The sequence below is a fragment of the Entelurus aequoreus genome, linkage group LG10 (assembly GCF_033978785.1).
Source record: "Entelurus aequoreus isolate RoL-2023_Sb linkage group LG10, RoL_Eaeq_v1.1, whole genome shotgun sequence".
NCBI lineage: Eukaryota > Metazoa > Chordata > Actinopteri > Syngnathiformes > Syngnathidae > Entelurus > Entelurus aequoreus.
The window spans coordinates 79192822-79211147 of NC_084740.1; the positions used below are offsets into that span (position 1 = coordinate 79192822).

The following is an 18326-nucleotide window of genomic DNA, read 5'->3' on the forward strand; positions in this document are numbered from 1 at the left end:
AAATCCCTCCCTTTTGGGACCACCCTCATTTTGATAGATGTCACCAGCAGGGGGTGCAAATGAGACATTCTCTATTAGATGCAATGTTATTGGGACCATGATTTATGTCATCACTTGTTCACACCTCCTCATATGGAAGATACTTTTCCTTGGTGATGTCTCAAAAAGGGTAGAAATACAAGAACACACACATGTATATCAAGTAGGGAAGAACAGGGGTGCATGAACAGAGCATGAGGAAATGGTGATGGCATTGACTTCAAAGCGCCCACACAACTCACATACAGCAGTATTATACAGAGAACTGGTACTGAAACCCGACTATCTTAAACTTATGTGCACACATAAATACACGTAATATCCACTTTAATAAGGAATATCAATCCATATGGAACAAGAAATGCTTTAATCTTGAAGAAATGCGACCAAAAATGATGATTGTGGCGTCTTAGCTGTCGCTGCTGCTGTTCTCAGTTGTGGTCTTGGCTAAAGCGAGGGTGGTGCTGGTAGGCGTGGAGCCGCACAGGCGCTCCCTAAACAGGTTCATCACTCGCTTCTTGTATGTCCTAATGGCAAAAAAGTAGAGGACCGGGTCCAGGCAGCAGTTGAAGTTCATGAGCAAGACTGTAATCTGCAATGGAATCATTGTTATGTTATCATCATAATTATTGTCAGTCATGCCACAAACTTCAGGGCTTATGCAGATCCCAACAGGTACCAGAAGGTAAGAAAAGTTGGTTTTGCGTAATATTGCGAAACAAAACGCCAGGTAATATGAATAAGCGGTAGAAAATGGATGGATGGATGGATGGATACACACACCATAATAATACTCGTATGTTTAAAGGCCTACTGAAAGCCACTACTAGCGACCACGCAGTCTGATAGTTTATATATCAATGATGAAATCTTAACATTGCAACAGATGCCAATACGGCCGGGTTAACTTATAAAGTGACATTTAAAACTTCCCGGGAAATATCCAGCTGAAACGTCGCGGTATGACGACGTATGCGCGTGACGAAGTCAGTTAAACGGAAGTTATGGTACCCCGTAGAATCCTATACAAAAAACTCTGTTTTCATTTCATAATTCCACAGTATTCTGGACATCTTTTGCAATTTGTTTAATGAACAATGAAGGCTGCAAAGAAGACAGTTGTAGGTGGGATCGGTGTATTAGCAGCGGACTACAGCAACACAACCAGGAGGACTTTGTTGGAGCGCTAGCCGCGCTAGCCGCCGACCTCACCTTGACTTCCTACGTCTCCGGGCCGCCAAACGCATCGGGTGAACTCCTTCGTCCTTCTGCCGATCGCTGGAACGCAGGTGAGCACGGGTGTTGATGAGTAGATGAGGGCTGGCTGGCGTAGGTGGAGAGCTAATGTTTTTAGCATAGCTCTGTGAGGTCCCGTTGCTAAGTTGCTAAGTTAGCTTCAATGGCGTCATTAGCACAGCATTGTTAACCTTCGCCAGCCTGGAAAGCATTAACCGTGTAGTTACATGTCCACGGTTTAATAGTATTGTTGATTTTCTAGCTATCCTTCCAGTCAGGGGTTTATTTTTTTTGTTTCTATATGCAGTTAAAGCACGATGCTATCACGTTAGCTCGTAGCTAAAGCATTTCGCCGATGTATTGTGGAGATAAAAGGCACTGAATGTCCATTTCGCGTTCTCGACTCTCATTTTCAAGAGGATATAGTATCCCAGGTGGTTTAAAATACAAATCCGTGATCCACAATAGAAAAAGGAGAGTGTGGACTCCAATGAGCCAGCTTGTACCTAAGTTACGGTCAGAGCGAAAAAAGATACGTCCTGCACTGCACTGTAGTCCTTCACTCTCACTTTCCTCATCCACGAATCTTTCATCCTCGCTCAAATTAATGGGGTAATCGTCACTTTCTCGGTCCGAATCTCTCTCGCTCCATTGTAAACAACGGGGAATTGTGAGGAATACTAGCTCCTGTGACGTCACGCTACTTCCGCTACAGGCAAGGCTTTTTTTTATCAGCGAGCAAAAGTTGCGAACTTTATCATCGATTTTCTCTACTAAATCCTTTCAGCAAAAATATGGCAATATCGCGAAATGATCAAGTATGACACATAGAATGGATCTGCTATCCCCGTTTTTAATGCGCCGACAATCCATCAAGCGGTGCGGCTTCATAGCTTACCGAAGTCGTACTAAAAACATGTTGACAGGTTTTTGTGCGCCGCGTGTAATGTTCTATATTCTCAATGGAACATCTAAAGTTGTGGATGTTGTTTACTGCCATTTTATTGCAGTCTATATGTATCTCTTATGTATGACTGCCATCTACTGGTCACACTTATCATTACACCATGTACCGAACAAAATCGCTTCGAGTTCGTTGTGGCTTGTGCAGCCCTTTGAGACACTCGCGATTTAGGGCTTTATAAGTAAACATTGATTGATTGATTGATAAGCACAACTACAATTATTCCTTACATTAGGCGCACCGGGTTATAAGGCGCACTGTCCATTTTTGAGAAAATTAAAGGGTTTTAAGTGCGCCTTATAGTATGAAAAATACGGTACTGTTAATTCACACTACATTTGCTGACTACTTACAGTAGGGAAGGGAGTCCTATGGTCCCATTCCTAGGTGGATCTCGCGTGAGAGGAAGGGGTGGGGGATTAATCATTTTGCAATGCAGTCTGCTAAAAATGATGGAAAGCGCCACTCTGCATAGCAAGTCGCGCTGTGGTTGGAAATGCCACAAAACACATTTGTAAGATATTCAGCACTGTACTGCCGTCTGGCAGCTAAAGTTGATAATGTGCCCTCCAGGGCTTCACGTTTCATGTGTCAGGTAAACCGCGATGAATAGGCCCATATAATTCCCCTCCCTACTGTGAAAATATATTTAAAGGCCTACTGAAAGCCACTACTAGCGACCACGCAGTCTGATAGTTTATATATATCAATGATGAAATCTTAACATTGCAACACATGCCAATACGGCCGGGTTAGATTAGTAAAGTGCAATTTTAAATTTCCCGCGAAATATCCCGCTGAAAACGTCTCGGTGTGATGACGTTTGCGCGTGACGTCACGGGTTGTAGCGGACATTTTGGGACAGCATTGCGGCCAGCTATTAAGTCGTCTGTTTTCATCACCAAAATTCCACAGTTTTCTGGACATCTGTGTTGGTGAATCTTTTGCAATTTGTTTAATGAACAATGGAGATAGCAAAGAAGAAAGCTGTAGGTGGGAAGCGGTGTATTAGCGGCCGGCTGCAGCAACACAAACACGTAGCGGCTACGTCGTAGCCGGTGTTTCATTGTTTACATTCCCGAACGATGACAGTCAAGCTTTACCATTGGCCTGTGGGGAACTGGGACAACAGAGACTCTTACCAGGAGGACTTTGAGTTGGATACGCATGCTTGTGGAGAACTGGGACAACAGAGACTCTTACCAGGAGGACTTTGAGTTGGATACGTGCTACCGTGAGTACGCAGCTGTGGCTTCCAAATATTTGATTGCTTGCCCGTACGTGCGTGCCGCTATGTGCATGTCACGTACGTCACTTTGGGGAAATATATGTGCTGTATGAACTTTGCGGAGGTGAACGGTACTTTGGGCTGTGGGATTGAGTGTGTTGTGCGGGTGTTTGATGTGTATTGGCGGGTTATATGGACGGGAGGGGGGAGGTGTTTGTTATGCGGGATTAATTAGTGGCATATTAAATATAAGCCTGGTTGTGTTGTGGCTAATAGAGTATATATATGTCTTGTGTTTATTTACTGTTGTAGTCATTCCCAGCTGAATATCAGGTCCCACCCGCCTCTCACAGCATCTTCCCTATCTGAATCGCTTCCACTGCCCTCTAGTCCTTCACTCTCACTTTCCTCATCCACGAATCTTTCATCCTCGCTCAAATTAATGGGGAAATTGTTGCTTTCTCGGTCCGAATCTCTCTCGCTGCTTGTGGCCATGATTGAAAACAATGTGCAGATGTGAGGAGCTCCACAACCTGTGACGTCACGCTACTTCCGCTACAGGCAAGACTTTTTTTATCAGCGACCAAAATTTGCGAACTTTATCGTCGATGTTCTCGACTAAATCCTTTCAGCAAAAATATGGCAATATCGCGAAATGATCAAGTATGACATAGAATGGATCTGCTATCCCCGTTTAAATAAGAAAATCTCATTTCAGTAGGCCTTTAAGTACGTTTTAAAAACATCTGTCTTCCTTCATTACCTGTGAGTAGACCCTGAAGTCTGTTTGTTCCTCACAGCTGACCTCATGGTGCATCTTCCTGCACATGAACTGTATCACGCTAAGGTGGTAAGGGCAGAAGCAGGCGATAAATGTCAGGAGGATGAGAAGAATGATAGCGTTGGCTCTGTGGTTCCTCTTTGACGGGCTTGTGGAGTTACGTCCGGCCGCCACCCGCAGCTTTGTGTGGATCCTGGCATAGGAGACCAAGATGGCGACAAGGGGACAACAGAAGGAGACAACACAGCCCAGAAGTATGAAGTGTGGCTTCCACTGGGAGCCGTCCACGTCGATATACTCCATGCATGTCCACCTGTCGCCGTGGTGCTGCAGCTTGTTGTAGAAAAGCAGAGGAGCTACTTGCACCGACACCACAGCCCAAACCAAGCAGCAGATCCAGCGGACCACTTTGACCTGCCGCAGACAGAGCATCCGCTGAGGGTGCACTACGGCCAGGTAGCGGTCCAGACTCATGCAGGTCATGAAGCCAATTCCTACAGTTTGTCCAAAAAGATGAGGCTTAATGTTAATATCTCATTAATAATAAAGTGACTTGATAGAGTTATTAGTGGAGATGTCCGATAATATCAGTCTGCCGATATTATTGGCCGATAAATGCGTTAAAATGTAATATCGGAAATTATCGGTATCGTTTTTTTTATTATCAGTATCGTTTTTTTTATTTTTTTTTATTTTTTTATTTTTATTTTATTAAATCCACATAAAAAACACAAGATACACTTACAATTAGTGCACCAACCCAAAAAACCTCCCTCCCCCATTTACACTCATTCACACAAAAGGGTTGTTTCTTTCTGTTATTAATATTCTGCTTCCTACATTATATATCAATATATATCAATACAGTCTGCAAGGGATACAGTCCGTAAGCACACATGATTGTGCGTGCTGCTGCTCCACTAATAGTACTAACCTTTAACACTTAATTTTACAAATTTTCATTAATTACTAGTTTCTATGTAACTGTTTTTATATTGTTTTACTTTCTTTTTTATTCAAGAAAATGTTTTTAATTTATTTATCTTATTTTATTTGATTCATTTTTTAAAAAAGTACCTTATCTTCACCATACCTGGTTGTCCAAATTAGGCATGATAATGTGTTAATTCCACGACTGTATATATCGGTATCGGTTGATATCAGTATCGGTAATTAAAGAGTTGGACAATATCGGCATATCGGATATCGGCAAAAAGCCATTATCGGACATCCCTAGTTATTAGTCAGGGATTTGTACAAACTCAAACAGAAAATGGTCTTTGTTAAACTACTGTCAAAATTTAGAAGCACAACTGTCTGACATGTAGTTACAGTATAAAATAAGGACAACTACTGACTGATTAATCTTGACTAACTGGTATAAACTAGCCAACTAATACCTACAAACTAAACTACTACCTCAAACAAACCATCTCGCTTACTCTAAACATCCAACTCACCAAATCCATCAAACGACTATCTTAGAACAAATGCAGAAGCTGACTAGAACAGATGAACCGACCAAATTACTAACCCAAACAAACTATCCAACTTGAACAAACTAAACAACAAAGTCAAACTAACATTGAACTCAAACAAATGACCTAGCCAACTTACGTGGACAAAAAAAAAATCCAAAACGCGAACAAACAAACTCGCCCAATAAATAGCAAAATGACTAACGCTATTAAACAAAAGATTCGTCCAAATTACTACAAGTAGACCAACTAACTTAAACTATCTAACTTGAACAAACAGTAACAACCAACTAACTCAAACAAACCATCTAACTTGAACAAACAGTAATAACCAACCATCTAAATTAAACAAACAGTAATAACCAACTAACTCGAACAAACCATCTAACTTGAACAAACGGTAATAACCAACCATCTAACTTGAACAAACAGTAATAACCAACAATCCAACTTGAACAAACAGTAATAACCAACTAACTTGAACAAGCCATCTAACTTGAACAAACGGTAATAACCAACCATCTAACTTGAACAAACAGTAATAACCAACAATCCAACTTGAACAAACAGTAATAACCAACTAACTCGAACAAACCATCTAACTTGAACAAACAGTAATAACCAACAATCCAACTTGAACAAACAGTAATAACCAACAATCCAACTTGAACAAACAGTAATAACCAAAAATCCAACTTGAACAAACAGTAATAACCAACTAACTTGAACAAGCCATCTAACTTGAACAAACGGTAATAACCAACCATCTAACTTGAACAAACAGTAATAACCAACCATCTAACTTGAACAAAAACAGTAATAACCAACTAACTTGAACAAGCCATCTAACTTGAACAAACGGTAATAACCAACCATCTAACTTGAACAAACAGTAATAACCAACAATCCAATTTGAACAAACAGTAATAACCCAGTAGCTCAAACAAACCATTTAACTTGAACAAACAGTAATAACCAGTCAACTTGAGCAAACAGTAATAACCAACCAACTAACTTGAACAAATAATAATCACCAATTAACTCGAACAAACCATCTAACTTGAACAAACAGTAATAACCAACCATCTAACTTGAACAAAAACAGTAGTAACTAACAATCTAACTTGAACAAACAGTAATAACCAACTAACTCAAACAAACCATCTAACTTGAACAAACAGTAATAACCAACTATCTAACTTGAACAAACAGTAATAACCAACCATCTAACTTGAACAAAAACAGTAATAACTAACAATCTAACTTGAAAAAACAGTAATAACCAACTAACTCGAACAAACCATCTAACTTGAACAAACACGGTTCAACATCTTATTGACTGCCTGCACGACATCAAAGCCTGGCTTTCAGCTAACTTCCTGAGCCTAAATGAAGACAAAACAGAAGTTATGTTGTTCGGTCCAAGTCGCTCTCCCTCCCCCAACGTTGACCTCGGCACTCTGACCCCGTATCTCAGCGACTGTGTCACAAACTTGGGGGTAAAGTTCGACACAGATTTTAAATTCGAAAAACAAATCAGCAGCGTCGTTCAAAAAAGCTTTTATCAATTACGCCAAATAGCGAAAGTGAAAGCGCTTCTATCAGGACATGATCTCGAGAAATTAATCCACGCCTTTATCTCGACTCGTTTAGACTACTGCAATGCCCTGTATGTAGGCATTAGCCAGGCCTGCAGCTCGTGCAGAACTCTGCTGCTCGTCTGCTAACACAGACCCGCAGACGTGAGCACATCACCCCTATATTAGCGTCCCTTCACTGGCTCCCTGTGCGTTACCCAATCAATTTTAAACTCCTTTTATTTGTTTTTAAATGTCTAAACAACCTCGCGCCAACATATCTCTCTGACCTCCTTCAGCCTTACTGCCCCACCCGATCCCTAAGATCAGCCGATCAGCTGCTACTGACGGTCCCTGACACAAGGCTGAAGCTTAGAGGTGACAGAGCTTTCGCCGCTGCTGCTCCCAAGCTCTGGAACGACCTACCTCTGAGTGTTAGACAAGCCTCCTCTCTTCCTGTTTTTAAATCTCTCTTAAAAACATACTTTTATTCCATGGCTTTTAACACTGAGTGATACCCATCCTGCAACGGCACCCCATAATACACCTGCTGTCAACCTGTTTTTATGTTTTATTTATTTTATTTATTTATTTTTTATCGTGTTCTGTTTGTGTTGTGTTGTGTTTGCTCGGTTCTCGTATTATCTTTTAACCTGCCAGCACTTTGGCTACCCCTGTGGTAAATTTTAAATGTGCTTTATAAATAAAGTTGATTTGATTTGATTTTGATTTGAACTTGAACAAACAGTAATAACCAACAATCTAACCTGAACAAACCATCTAACTTAAACAAACAGTAATAGCCAACTAACTCGAACAAACCATCTAACTTGAACAAATAGTAATAACCAACCATCTAACTTGAACAAACAGTAATAACAACTAACTCGGACAAACCATTTAACTTGAACAAACAGTAACAACCAACTATAAATAAACATTGATTGATTGATTGACTAACTCCAACAAACCATCTAACTTGAACAAACAGTAATAACCAACAATCTAACTTGAACAAACAGTACTAACCAACTAACTTAAACAAACCATCTAACTTGAACAAACAGTAATAACCAACAATCTAACCTGAACAAACCATCTAACTTAAACAAACAGTAATAGCCAACTAACTCGAACAAACCATCTAACTTGAACAAATAGTAATAACCAACCAACTAACTTGAACAAATAGTAATAACCAACCATCTAACTTGAACAAACAGTAATAACCAACCATCTAACTTGAACAAACAGTAATAACCAACAATCTAACTTGAACAAACAGTAATAACAACTAACTCGAACAAACCATTTAACTTGAACAAACAGTAACAACCAACTAACTCAAACAAACCATCTAACTTGAACAAACAGTAATAACCAACAATCTAACTTGAACAAACAGTACTAACCAACTAACTTAAACAAACCATCTAACTTGAACAAACAGTAATAACCAACAATCTAACCCGAACAAACCATCTAACTTAAACAAACAGTAATAGCCAACTAACTCGAACAAACCATCTAACTTGAACAAACAGTAATAACCAACCATCTAACTTGAACAAACAGTAATAACCAACAATCTAATTTGAACAAACAGTAATAACAACTAACTCAAACAAACCATCTAACTTGAACAAACAGTAATAACCAACAATCTAACTTGAACAAACAGTACTAACCAACTAACTTAAACAAACCATCTAACTTGAACAAACAGTAATAACCAACAATCTAACCCGAACAAACCATCTAACTTAAACAAACAGTAATAGCCAACTAACTCGAACAAACCATCTAACTTGAACAAACAGTAATAACCAACAATCTAATTTGAACAAACAGTAATAACAACTAACTCAAACAAACCATCTAACTTGAACAAACAGTAATAACCAACAATCTAACTTGAACAAACAGTACTAACCAACTAACTTAAACAAACCATCTAACTTGAACAAACAGTAATAACCAACAATCTAACCCGAACAAACCATCTAACTTAAACAAACAGTAATAGCCAACTAACTCGAACAAACCATCTAACTTGAACAAACAGTAATAACCAACAATCTAATTTGAACAAACAGTAATAACAACTAACTCAAACAAACCATCTAACTTGAACAAACAGTATTAACCAACAATCTAACTTGAACAAACAGTACTAACCAACTAACTTAAACAAACCATCTAACTTGAACAAACAGTAATAACCAACAATCTAACCTGAACAAACCATCTAACTTAAACAAACAGTAATAGCCAACTAACTCGAACAAACCATCTAACTTGAACAAATAGTAATAACCAACCAACTAACTTGAACAAATAGTAATAACCAACCATCTAACTTGAACAAACAGTAATAACCAACAATCTAACTTGAACAAACAGTAATAACCAACAATCTAACTTGAACAAACAGTAATAACAACTAACTCGGACAAACCATTTAACTTGAACAAACAGTAACAACCAACTAACTCAAACAAACCATTTAACTTGAACAAACAGTAATAACCAACAATCTAAGTTGAACAAACAGTACTAACCAACTAACTTAAACAAACCATCTAACTTGAACAAACAGTAATAACCAACTAACTTAAACAATCCATCTAACTTGAACAAACAGTACTAACCAACTAACATAAACAAACCATCTAACTTGAACAAACAGTACTAACCAACTAACTTAAACAAACCATCTAACTTGAACAAACAGTACTAACCAACTAAGTGAAATGAACCATCTAAGTGGAACAATCAAAGCAACCATGAAACCCTGACTGATCAGGGTGCGTCTTTTACCTGCATAAGTGTTGGCAAAGAAAAGGAGAGCGCTCATCCTGCAGAGAAAGTCTCCAAAGGGCCAATTGAAGTCCAGGATGTAGTAGATGATCCTGCCGGGCAGCGCCAGCGTTAAGAGGATGTCTGACAAGGCCAGGTTGAGCAGGTAGACGGCGGTGGAGTTGAACTTCTCCCGCCTCTGGCAGATCACCAAGAGGACCAAAGTGTTGCCACACACGCTGATGAGGAATACCAGCGAGTAGAAGACGGGGAAGAGGATCTCGGTAGCTTGCTGGTTGACAAACACGTCACAGCTGCTCCGGTTGGGAGAGTCCAGGGTGGTGTTGTTAGCAGCCATGGCACCTGAAGGATCACTGATCAATTACTCTTTCTGTTGCTTTGTGTGCTTCCCCTAAGTACATATAGAGTGGTAATACTTGGAAGTACTTGGAAGCCCACCTCTGCCTTTGTGATGCACAGTGTACCGCAAATATGTAAATAACTTGACATCGCTGGTTTTACGACTGCGTGACACAAACTATGCACAGTATTCTTTGAATTACCACCAACTCAATGTCATGCTATTTAGTAGTCTGCTTAAAGGCCTACTGAAATGAATTGTTTTTATTTAAACGGGAATAGCAGATCCATTCTATGTGTCATACTTGATCATTTCGCGATATTGCCATATTTTCGCTGAAAGGATTTAGTAGAGAACATCGACGATAAAGTTTGCAACTTTTGGTCGCTGATAAAAAAAAAGCCTTGCCTGTACCGGAAGTAGCGTGACGTCGCAGGTTGAAAGGCTCCTCACATTTCCCCGTTGTTTACACCAGCAGCGAGAGCGATTCGGACCGAGAAAGCGACGATTACCCCATTAATTTGAGCGAGGATGAAAGATTCGTGGATGAGGAAAGTGAGAGTGAATGACTCGAGTGCAGTGCAGGATGTATCTTTTTTGGCTCTGACCGTAACTTAGGTACAAGCTGGCTCATTGAATTCCCCACTTTCTCCTTTTTCTATTGTGGATCACGGATTTGTATTTTAAACCACCTGGGATACTATATCCTCTTGAAAATGAGAGTCGAGAACGCGAAATGGACATTCACAGTGACTTTTATCTCCACGACAATACATCGGTGAAGCACTTTAGCTACGGAGCTAACGTGATAGCATCGTGCTTAAATGCAGATAGAAACCAAATAAATAAGCCCCTGACTGGAAGGATAGACAGCAGATCAACAATACTACTATCAGGAGACACCGAACCAAACACTGGACCTGTAACTGCACGGTTAATGCTGTGCCGCCTGTCGAAGCCTAGCAATGCTGTTGCTAACGACGCCATTGAAGCTAACTCAGCTTCGGGACCTCGTCAGAGCTATGCTAAAAACATTAGCGCTCCACCTACGCCAGCCCTCATCTGCTCATCAACACCCGTGCTCACCTGCGTTCCAGCGATCGACGGCGCGACGAAGGACTTCACCCGATCATCGATGCGGTCGGCGGCTAGCGTCGGATAGCGCGTCTGCTATCCAAGTCAAAGTCCTCCTGGTTGTGTTGCTGCAGCCAGCCGCTAATACACCGATCCCCACCTACAGCTTTCTTCTTTGCAGTCTCCATTGTTCATTAAACAAATTGCAAAAGATTCACCAACACAGATGTCCAGAATACTGTGGAATTTTGCGATGAAAACAGAACTTTTTGTATTGGATTCAATGTGTCCGAATACTTCCGTTTCAACGATTGACGTCACGCGCATACGTCATCATACATAGACGTTTTCAACCGGAAGTTTAGCGGGAAATTTAAAATGTCACTTTATAAGTTAACCCGGCCGTATTGGCATGTGTTGCAATGTTAAGATTTCATCATTGATATATAAACTATCAGACTGCGTGGTCGCTAGTAGTGGCTTTCAGTAGGCCTTTAATGTTAACTTTGAAGTCTCAAGCCTGTTCCTTCTTTTGCGGTTACTAGGGGTGTAACGGTACACAAACATTTCGGTTCGGTGCATTGTTTACACAACGTGCGTTACGCTACTTAATATGTCCATGTGGAAACTCGTTCGGTACACCTCCGAACCGAACCGGAACCCCCGTACCAAAACGGTTCAATACAAATACATGTACCGTTACACCCCTAGCTGTATGTTTACTTTTACCCCTTCAGATTTGCTCACATTTTCAGTAGACTCATAATAAATTCATAAAAGAAGCAAACTTCATGAATGTTTTTTGTGAGCAACAAGTATGTGCTCCAATCACTACATCACAAAAAAATAAGAGTTGTAGAAATGATTAGGAACTCAAGACAGCCATGACAGGATGTTCTTTACAAGTGTATGTAACTTTTGAACACGACTGTATGCCATGCCTCCGCAGTTGTTTTTTGGGATTCATGCAGATCCCAAATACACACCTGCAGGTGCCAATAGGTAAGACAAGTTGGTTGTTAGGGCGCCTTTAAAGGCCTACTGAAAGCCACTACTAGCGACCACGCAGTCTGATAGTTTATATATCAATGATGAAATCTTAACATTGCAACACATGCCAATACGGCCGGGTTAGATTAGTAAAGTGACATTTTAAATTTCCCGCGAAATATCCTGCTCAAAACGTCTTGGTATGATGACGTCTGCGCGTGACGTCACGGATTGTAGCGGACATTTTGGGACAGCATTGTGGCCAGCTATGAAGTCGTCTGTTTTCATCGCAAAATTCCACAGTATTGTGGACATCTGTGTTGGTGAATCTTTTGCAATTTGTTTAATGAACAATGAAGACAGCAAAGAAGAAAGCTGTAGGTGGGAAGCGGTGTATTAGCGGCCGGCTGCAGCAACACAAACACGTAGCCGGTGTTTCATTGTTTACATTCCCGAAATATGACAGTCGAGCTTTACCATTGGCCTGTGGAGAACTGAGACAACAGAGACTCTTACCAGGAGGACTTTGAGTTGGATACGCGCTACCGTGAGTACGCAGCTGCGGCTTCCAGACATTTGATCGCTTGCCCGTACGTGCGTGCCGCTATGTACATGTCACGTACGTAACTTTGGGGATTTTGGGGAAATATATGTGCTGTATGAACTTTGCGGAGGTGAACGGTACTTTGGGCTGTGGGATTGAGTGTGTTGTGCGGGTGTTTGATTTGTATTGGCGGGTTATATGGACGGGAGGGGGGAGGTGTTTGTTATGCGGGATTAATTTGTGGCATATTAAATATAAGCCTGGTTGTGTTGTGGCTAATAGAGTATATATATGTTTTGTGTTTATTTCATACTTGCCAACCCTCCCGTTTTTAGCGGGAGACTCCCGGTATTCAGCGCCTCTCCCGAAATTTTCTCCCGACAACCTCCCGGTATTCAGCCGGAGCTGGAGGCCACGCCCCCTCCAGCTCAATGCGGACCTGAGTGAGTGTGGACAGCCTGTTCTCACGTCCGCTTTCCCACAATATAAACAGCTTGCCTGCCCAATGACGTCATAACATCTACGGCTTTTAGAGATAGAGAGTAGAGTGCACAACTGCGCACACAACAAGGAGACGAAGCAGAAGAACGAGGAAGTTACAGACCTGGCGACGCCGTCGACGAGCAAGATGAAGAAATACGCTTGCAAGTTCCAAAACGAATGGAAACAAGAATTTAAAGTTCATCCAGGACAGTTCGAAGGGGAAGGGGTATGTAATTATGTTGCCTGTAAATATGTAGAACAGACTTCTCCATTGAACACGAAATGATATACTCATTCATGAACGGAGAAGTTAAACAGGACAATGCTGCCATCTACTGGATATCCTCCGGGACACTGAAATTCAAGTATTTATTTTATTTATATGTATAATAATATATATATATATATATATATATATATATATATATATATATATATATATATATATATATATATATATATATATATATATATATATATATATATATATATATATATATATATATAGCTAGAATTCACTGAAAGTCAAGTATTTCATATATATATATATATATATATATATATATATATATATATATATATATATATATATATATATATATATATATATATATATATATATATATATATATGTGTGTGAAATACTTGAGTTGGTGAATTCTAGCTGTAAATATACTCTCCTCTTAACCACACCCTTAACCACGCCCCAACCACGCCCCCCGCCCCAACCACGCCCCCCCAACCACGCCGCCCCCCACCTCCCGATATCGGAGGTCTCAGGGTTGGCAAGTATGGTTTATTTACTGTTGTAGTCATTCCCAGCTGAATATCAGGTCCCACCCGCCTCTCACAGCATCTTCCCTATCTGAATCGCTTCCACTGCCCTCTAATCCATCACTCTCACTTTCCTCATCCACGAATCTTTCATCCTCGCTCAAATTAATGGGGAAATCTTTGCTTCCTCGGTCTGAATCGCTCTCGCTGCTGGTGGCCATGATTGTAAACAATGTCCAGATGTGAGGAGCTCCACAACCTGTGACGTCACGCTACTTCCGCTACAGGCAAGGCTTTTTTATCAGCGACCAAAAGTTGCAGACTTTATCGTCGATGTTCTCGACTAAATCCTTTCAGCAAAAATATGGCAATATCGCGAAATGATCAAGTATGACACATAGAATGGATCTGCTATTCCCGTTTAAATAAGAAAATCTCATTTCAGTAGGCCTCTAAGCAGTACTCCACAGACCTTTCCCAAAGTTTGGTGGTGCAGTTTTGTGAAGAAGACACAAACGTGGCCTCCCTGGGCGAGGTAACGTGACTACTCCGGCTTGACCGGGTAAACAGAGAGCAGAAATAGCACGTGTGATGTTTTATGGCCCGCAACGCCCTAATCCGAATAGACGGCCTCCGGATCGGCGAAAGGTCACGCACATTGTCAGCAGTCAAGTGTGGTTACCGCACTGCTCGCTGAGGTCACAATGGCGAGCATGGTGTCATGGACACAGTCACCTGCAGGTTAGCAACCTGCTGGGCTACATGCTCCATTCATTTGGTAAAGCACAGTTGAAGTCCTAAATGGAGGTTTCTAGAAGTGCTATGTCCTCACCTAATGGCGGAGGCGCGTCTCTCTCTGGCCTGATGGGTGCGTTGACGTGAAAGGTCCCGGGAAATTGAAAGTGACGACCCAGCGTGGAACGAGTACGAGTCACATCTCACAAATGTGACCTTTTTCTGCCCGCCAAGTCAGGGGTGGGCTTCCACGCTGGAGGGTGGCTGAGGTCAGGAGGGGTGAACCCAAGTGATTGGAAGACAATGATACAATGGTCACCAGGAAAAGAACACCTCCAGAGGGCACATCGCTTTAGCGGTGGTGGACGACCAGTGCGGTGTGTGGCTGGAACCCAACTGGGGTTGACTTGTGGCGCCCGCAACATTGTGGAGGCGCCAGCAGGGGTCCACAAACGGTGCATTGGTAAATTGTGGATGTTTTTTTTTCTTTGCTGCCAAACCGCGTCGCGTTTGAAGCCACCAGTGATGTCACTTTGTTGCAGAAGGACACCATAGCGAAGTTTGCTTGCAAGAAAATTACTCAACAGTATTTTATATCAACGCTATTTACAGTCGTGGTGAAAAGTGTACATACCCTTGTGAAGGACGTAATGTCATGGCTGTCTTGAGTTTACAGTACCGTATTTTTCGGACTATAAGTCGCAGTTTTTTTCCTAGTTTGGCCGGTGTTGCGACTTATACTCAGGAGCGACTTATGTGTGAAATGATGAACACATTAGCGTAAAATATCAAATAATATTATTTATCTCATTCACGTAAGAGACTAGACGTGTAAGATTTTTTTTTTTTTTTTTTCAAGGAAATATGATATTTATTGTCATTCTTTCTTTTTTTTTTTTTTTTTCATTTTATTTTTATTGACATCCAGCATCAGACATTCCTATCCATTACATCATATTCACATACATCTTATATCTGTTTTCTGCCCTAAATGTCCAAATGTTTTTTGTTTATATCCCAACCATACCACCCACCACCCCCCCAAAAAAGAAAGTAACAGCAAAAAAACGACAACAAAGTAATATCTACAAATACAACAATTAAATAAACAAAAAATAAATGACAATACATTAATAATAATAATAATCAGAAATAAAATAATTAAAAAATATATATAAACAGATACATATATATATATACATGTACACACACATACACATATAAATACATACATACCTGTACACATATAGGGAGTAATCCTTTTTTTTTTTTTTTTGAGCAGTACAATCACTAATTCGAAAAATTAAAGTAATTGACATAATTGACCCAGTTTTCCCAGTATGAAGTAAATTTTTCCAATTTATAATTAATAAAGGCAGTTATCTTCTCCATTTTATATATGTCCATTGTGATTTCCATCCATTGCTTCAAAGTTGGGCTCTCCTGGGATATCCATTTCCAAATAATGGTCTTTTTACAGGCCACCAGTAGGATGTTCATTAAGTGTTTATCTTTCTTCCGCCAGTCCTGAGGTACATGTCCAAAAAAACAAAGTTTTACTTTCAAGGGGTATTTCACTTTTGAAAATATCCTGTAGAGTTTGTTGTATCTCTTTCCAGTAGTCCTTTATGGTGGAGCAGTCCCAGAAAACATGGTGGTGGTTTGCATTTGAGTTCCCACAGTTTCTCCAACAGGCAGAGGAGTTGTTATCATAGTGACACTTCTGAGAAGGTGGAATAAAAAATCGGATCAAACTTTTCCAGCCAAACTCTCTCCACTTGGGTGAGCTGGTACAAGTCCATTGATATTTCCATATTATTGTCCATTCTTCCTCAGATATAGTTATCCCTCCTTCCTTCTCCCATTTAATTCTAATATATGAAGTTGAATATGATTTCATATTCAACAGACCCTTATACAAGCATGAAATACTTTTATCAATAGTTTCTGAATTGTAGGCTTTTGTAAACAATTCAATCAAACATATACTCGTCTTTGTGACACTTTTCACCTTCATATTAACAAAATGTCGCAACTGCAAATATCGATAGAAGTCTTGGTTTTCTAATATATATGTCCTTTTAATAGTTTCAAAACTATGCATTTTTTCATCTTTCATTACACTACATAAAGCTGTTATACCCTTAGATATCCAGTCCTTAAATCTTGAGTCTAATTTATTAGGTGTAAACTCTGTATCATAGGCACACCATTTAAGAACTGCAATATCACTCTGGAGTTTGTATTCCTTTATAATCATTTTCCACACTTTAAGGGTCCATTTCACCCATGGGTTATCAGTGTTATTTATGTGGGTCTGTAAATTGCTATCCGCCAGGATTGCTTGTATGGGGATGGAGGGCATTTCTTCTTCAATAATTGTCCATTGAGCAATGTATGACGGGTTGCACCAGCATATCACTGCTCTCATCTGGGCTGCAAAATAATCATCTCGGAGGCAAGGTAAACCCCTACGTATAAGATTTCATGGGATTTAGCGATTAGGAGTGACAGATTGTTTGGTAAACGTATAGCATGTTCTATATGTTATAGTTATTTGAATGACTCTTACCATAATATGTTACGTTAACATAGCAGTTGGTTATTTATGCCTCATATAACGTACACTTATTCAGCCTGTTGTTCACTATTCTTGATTTATTTTAAATTGCCTTTCAAATGTCTATTCTTGGTGTTGGCTTTTATCAAATACATTTCCCCCAAAAAAATGCGACTTATACTCCAGTGCGACTTATATATGTTTTTTTCCTTCTTTATCATGCATTTTCGGCCGGTGCGACTTGTACTCCGGAGCGACTTATACTCCGAAAAATTCAGTAATTTCTACAACTCTTATTTTTTTGTGATAGAGTGATTGGAGCACATACTTGTGTCATTAGACTCGGGTTACAAACGCGACAATGGGAAAGTCAAAGGAACTCAGCACAGATCTGAAAAAACTAATCATTGACTTGAACAAGTCAGGAAAGTCACTTGGAGCCATTTCAAAGCAGCTTCAGGTCCCAAGAGCAACTGTGCAGACATTTGTTTGTAAGTATAAAGTGCATGGCACAGTTTTGTCACTGCCACGATCAGGAAGAAAACTCTAGCTATCACCTGCTGCTGAGAGAAAATTGGTCAGGATGATCAAGAGTCAACCGAGAACTACCAAAAAGCAGGTCTGCAATGAATTGGAAGCTGCTGGAACACATGTGTCAGTGTCCACAGTCAAGCTGGTTTTGCATCGCCATGGACTGAGAAGC

At 40.3% G+C, this 18326-nt stretch overlaps 1 protein-coding gene across 1 annotated transcript in view; it reads right to left on the reverse strand.

Annotated features, from left to right (window-relative positions):
* Positions 1–349: 349 nt before the first annotated feature.
* The window catches only part of si:ch211-184m13.4 (uncharacterized protein LOC798560 homolog), a 35722-nt gene continuing 17745 nt past the window's right edge, over positions 350–18326 (reverse strand). Inside the window, exons 2-4 of the mRNA XM_062061817.1 lie at positions 10124–10465; positions 4231–4742; positions 350–631 (exon numbers count right to left, since the gene is read on the reverse strand). Coding sequence (XP_061917801.1) covers positions 449–631; positions 4231–4742; positions 10124–10460 — 1032 coding nt within the window. The 5' untranslated portion in view covers positions 10461–10465 and the 3' untranslated portion in view covers positions 350–448. The remainder of the gene's footprint in view (positions 632–4230; positions 4743–10123; positions 10466–18326) is intronic.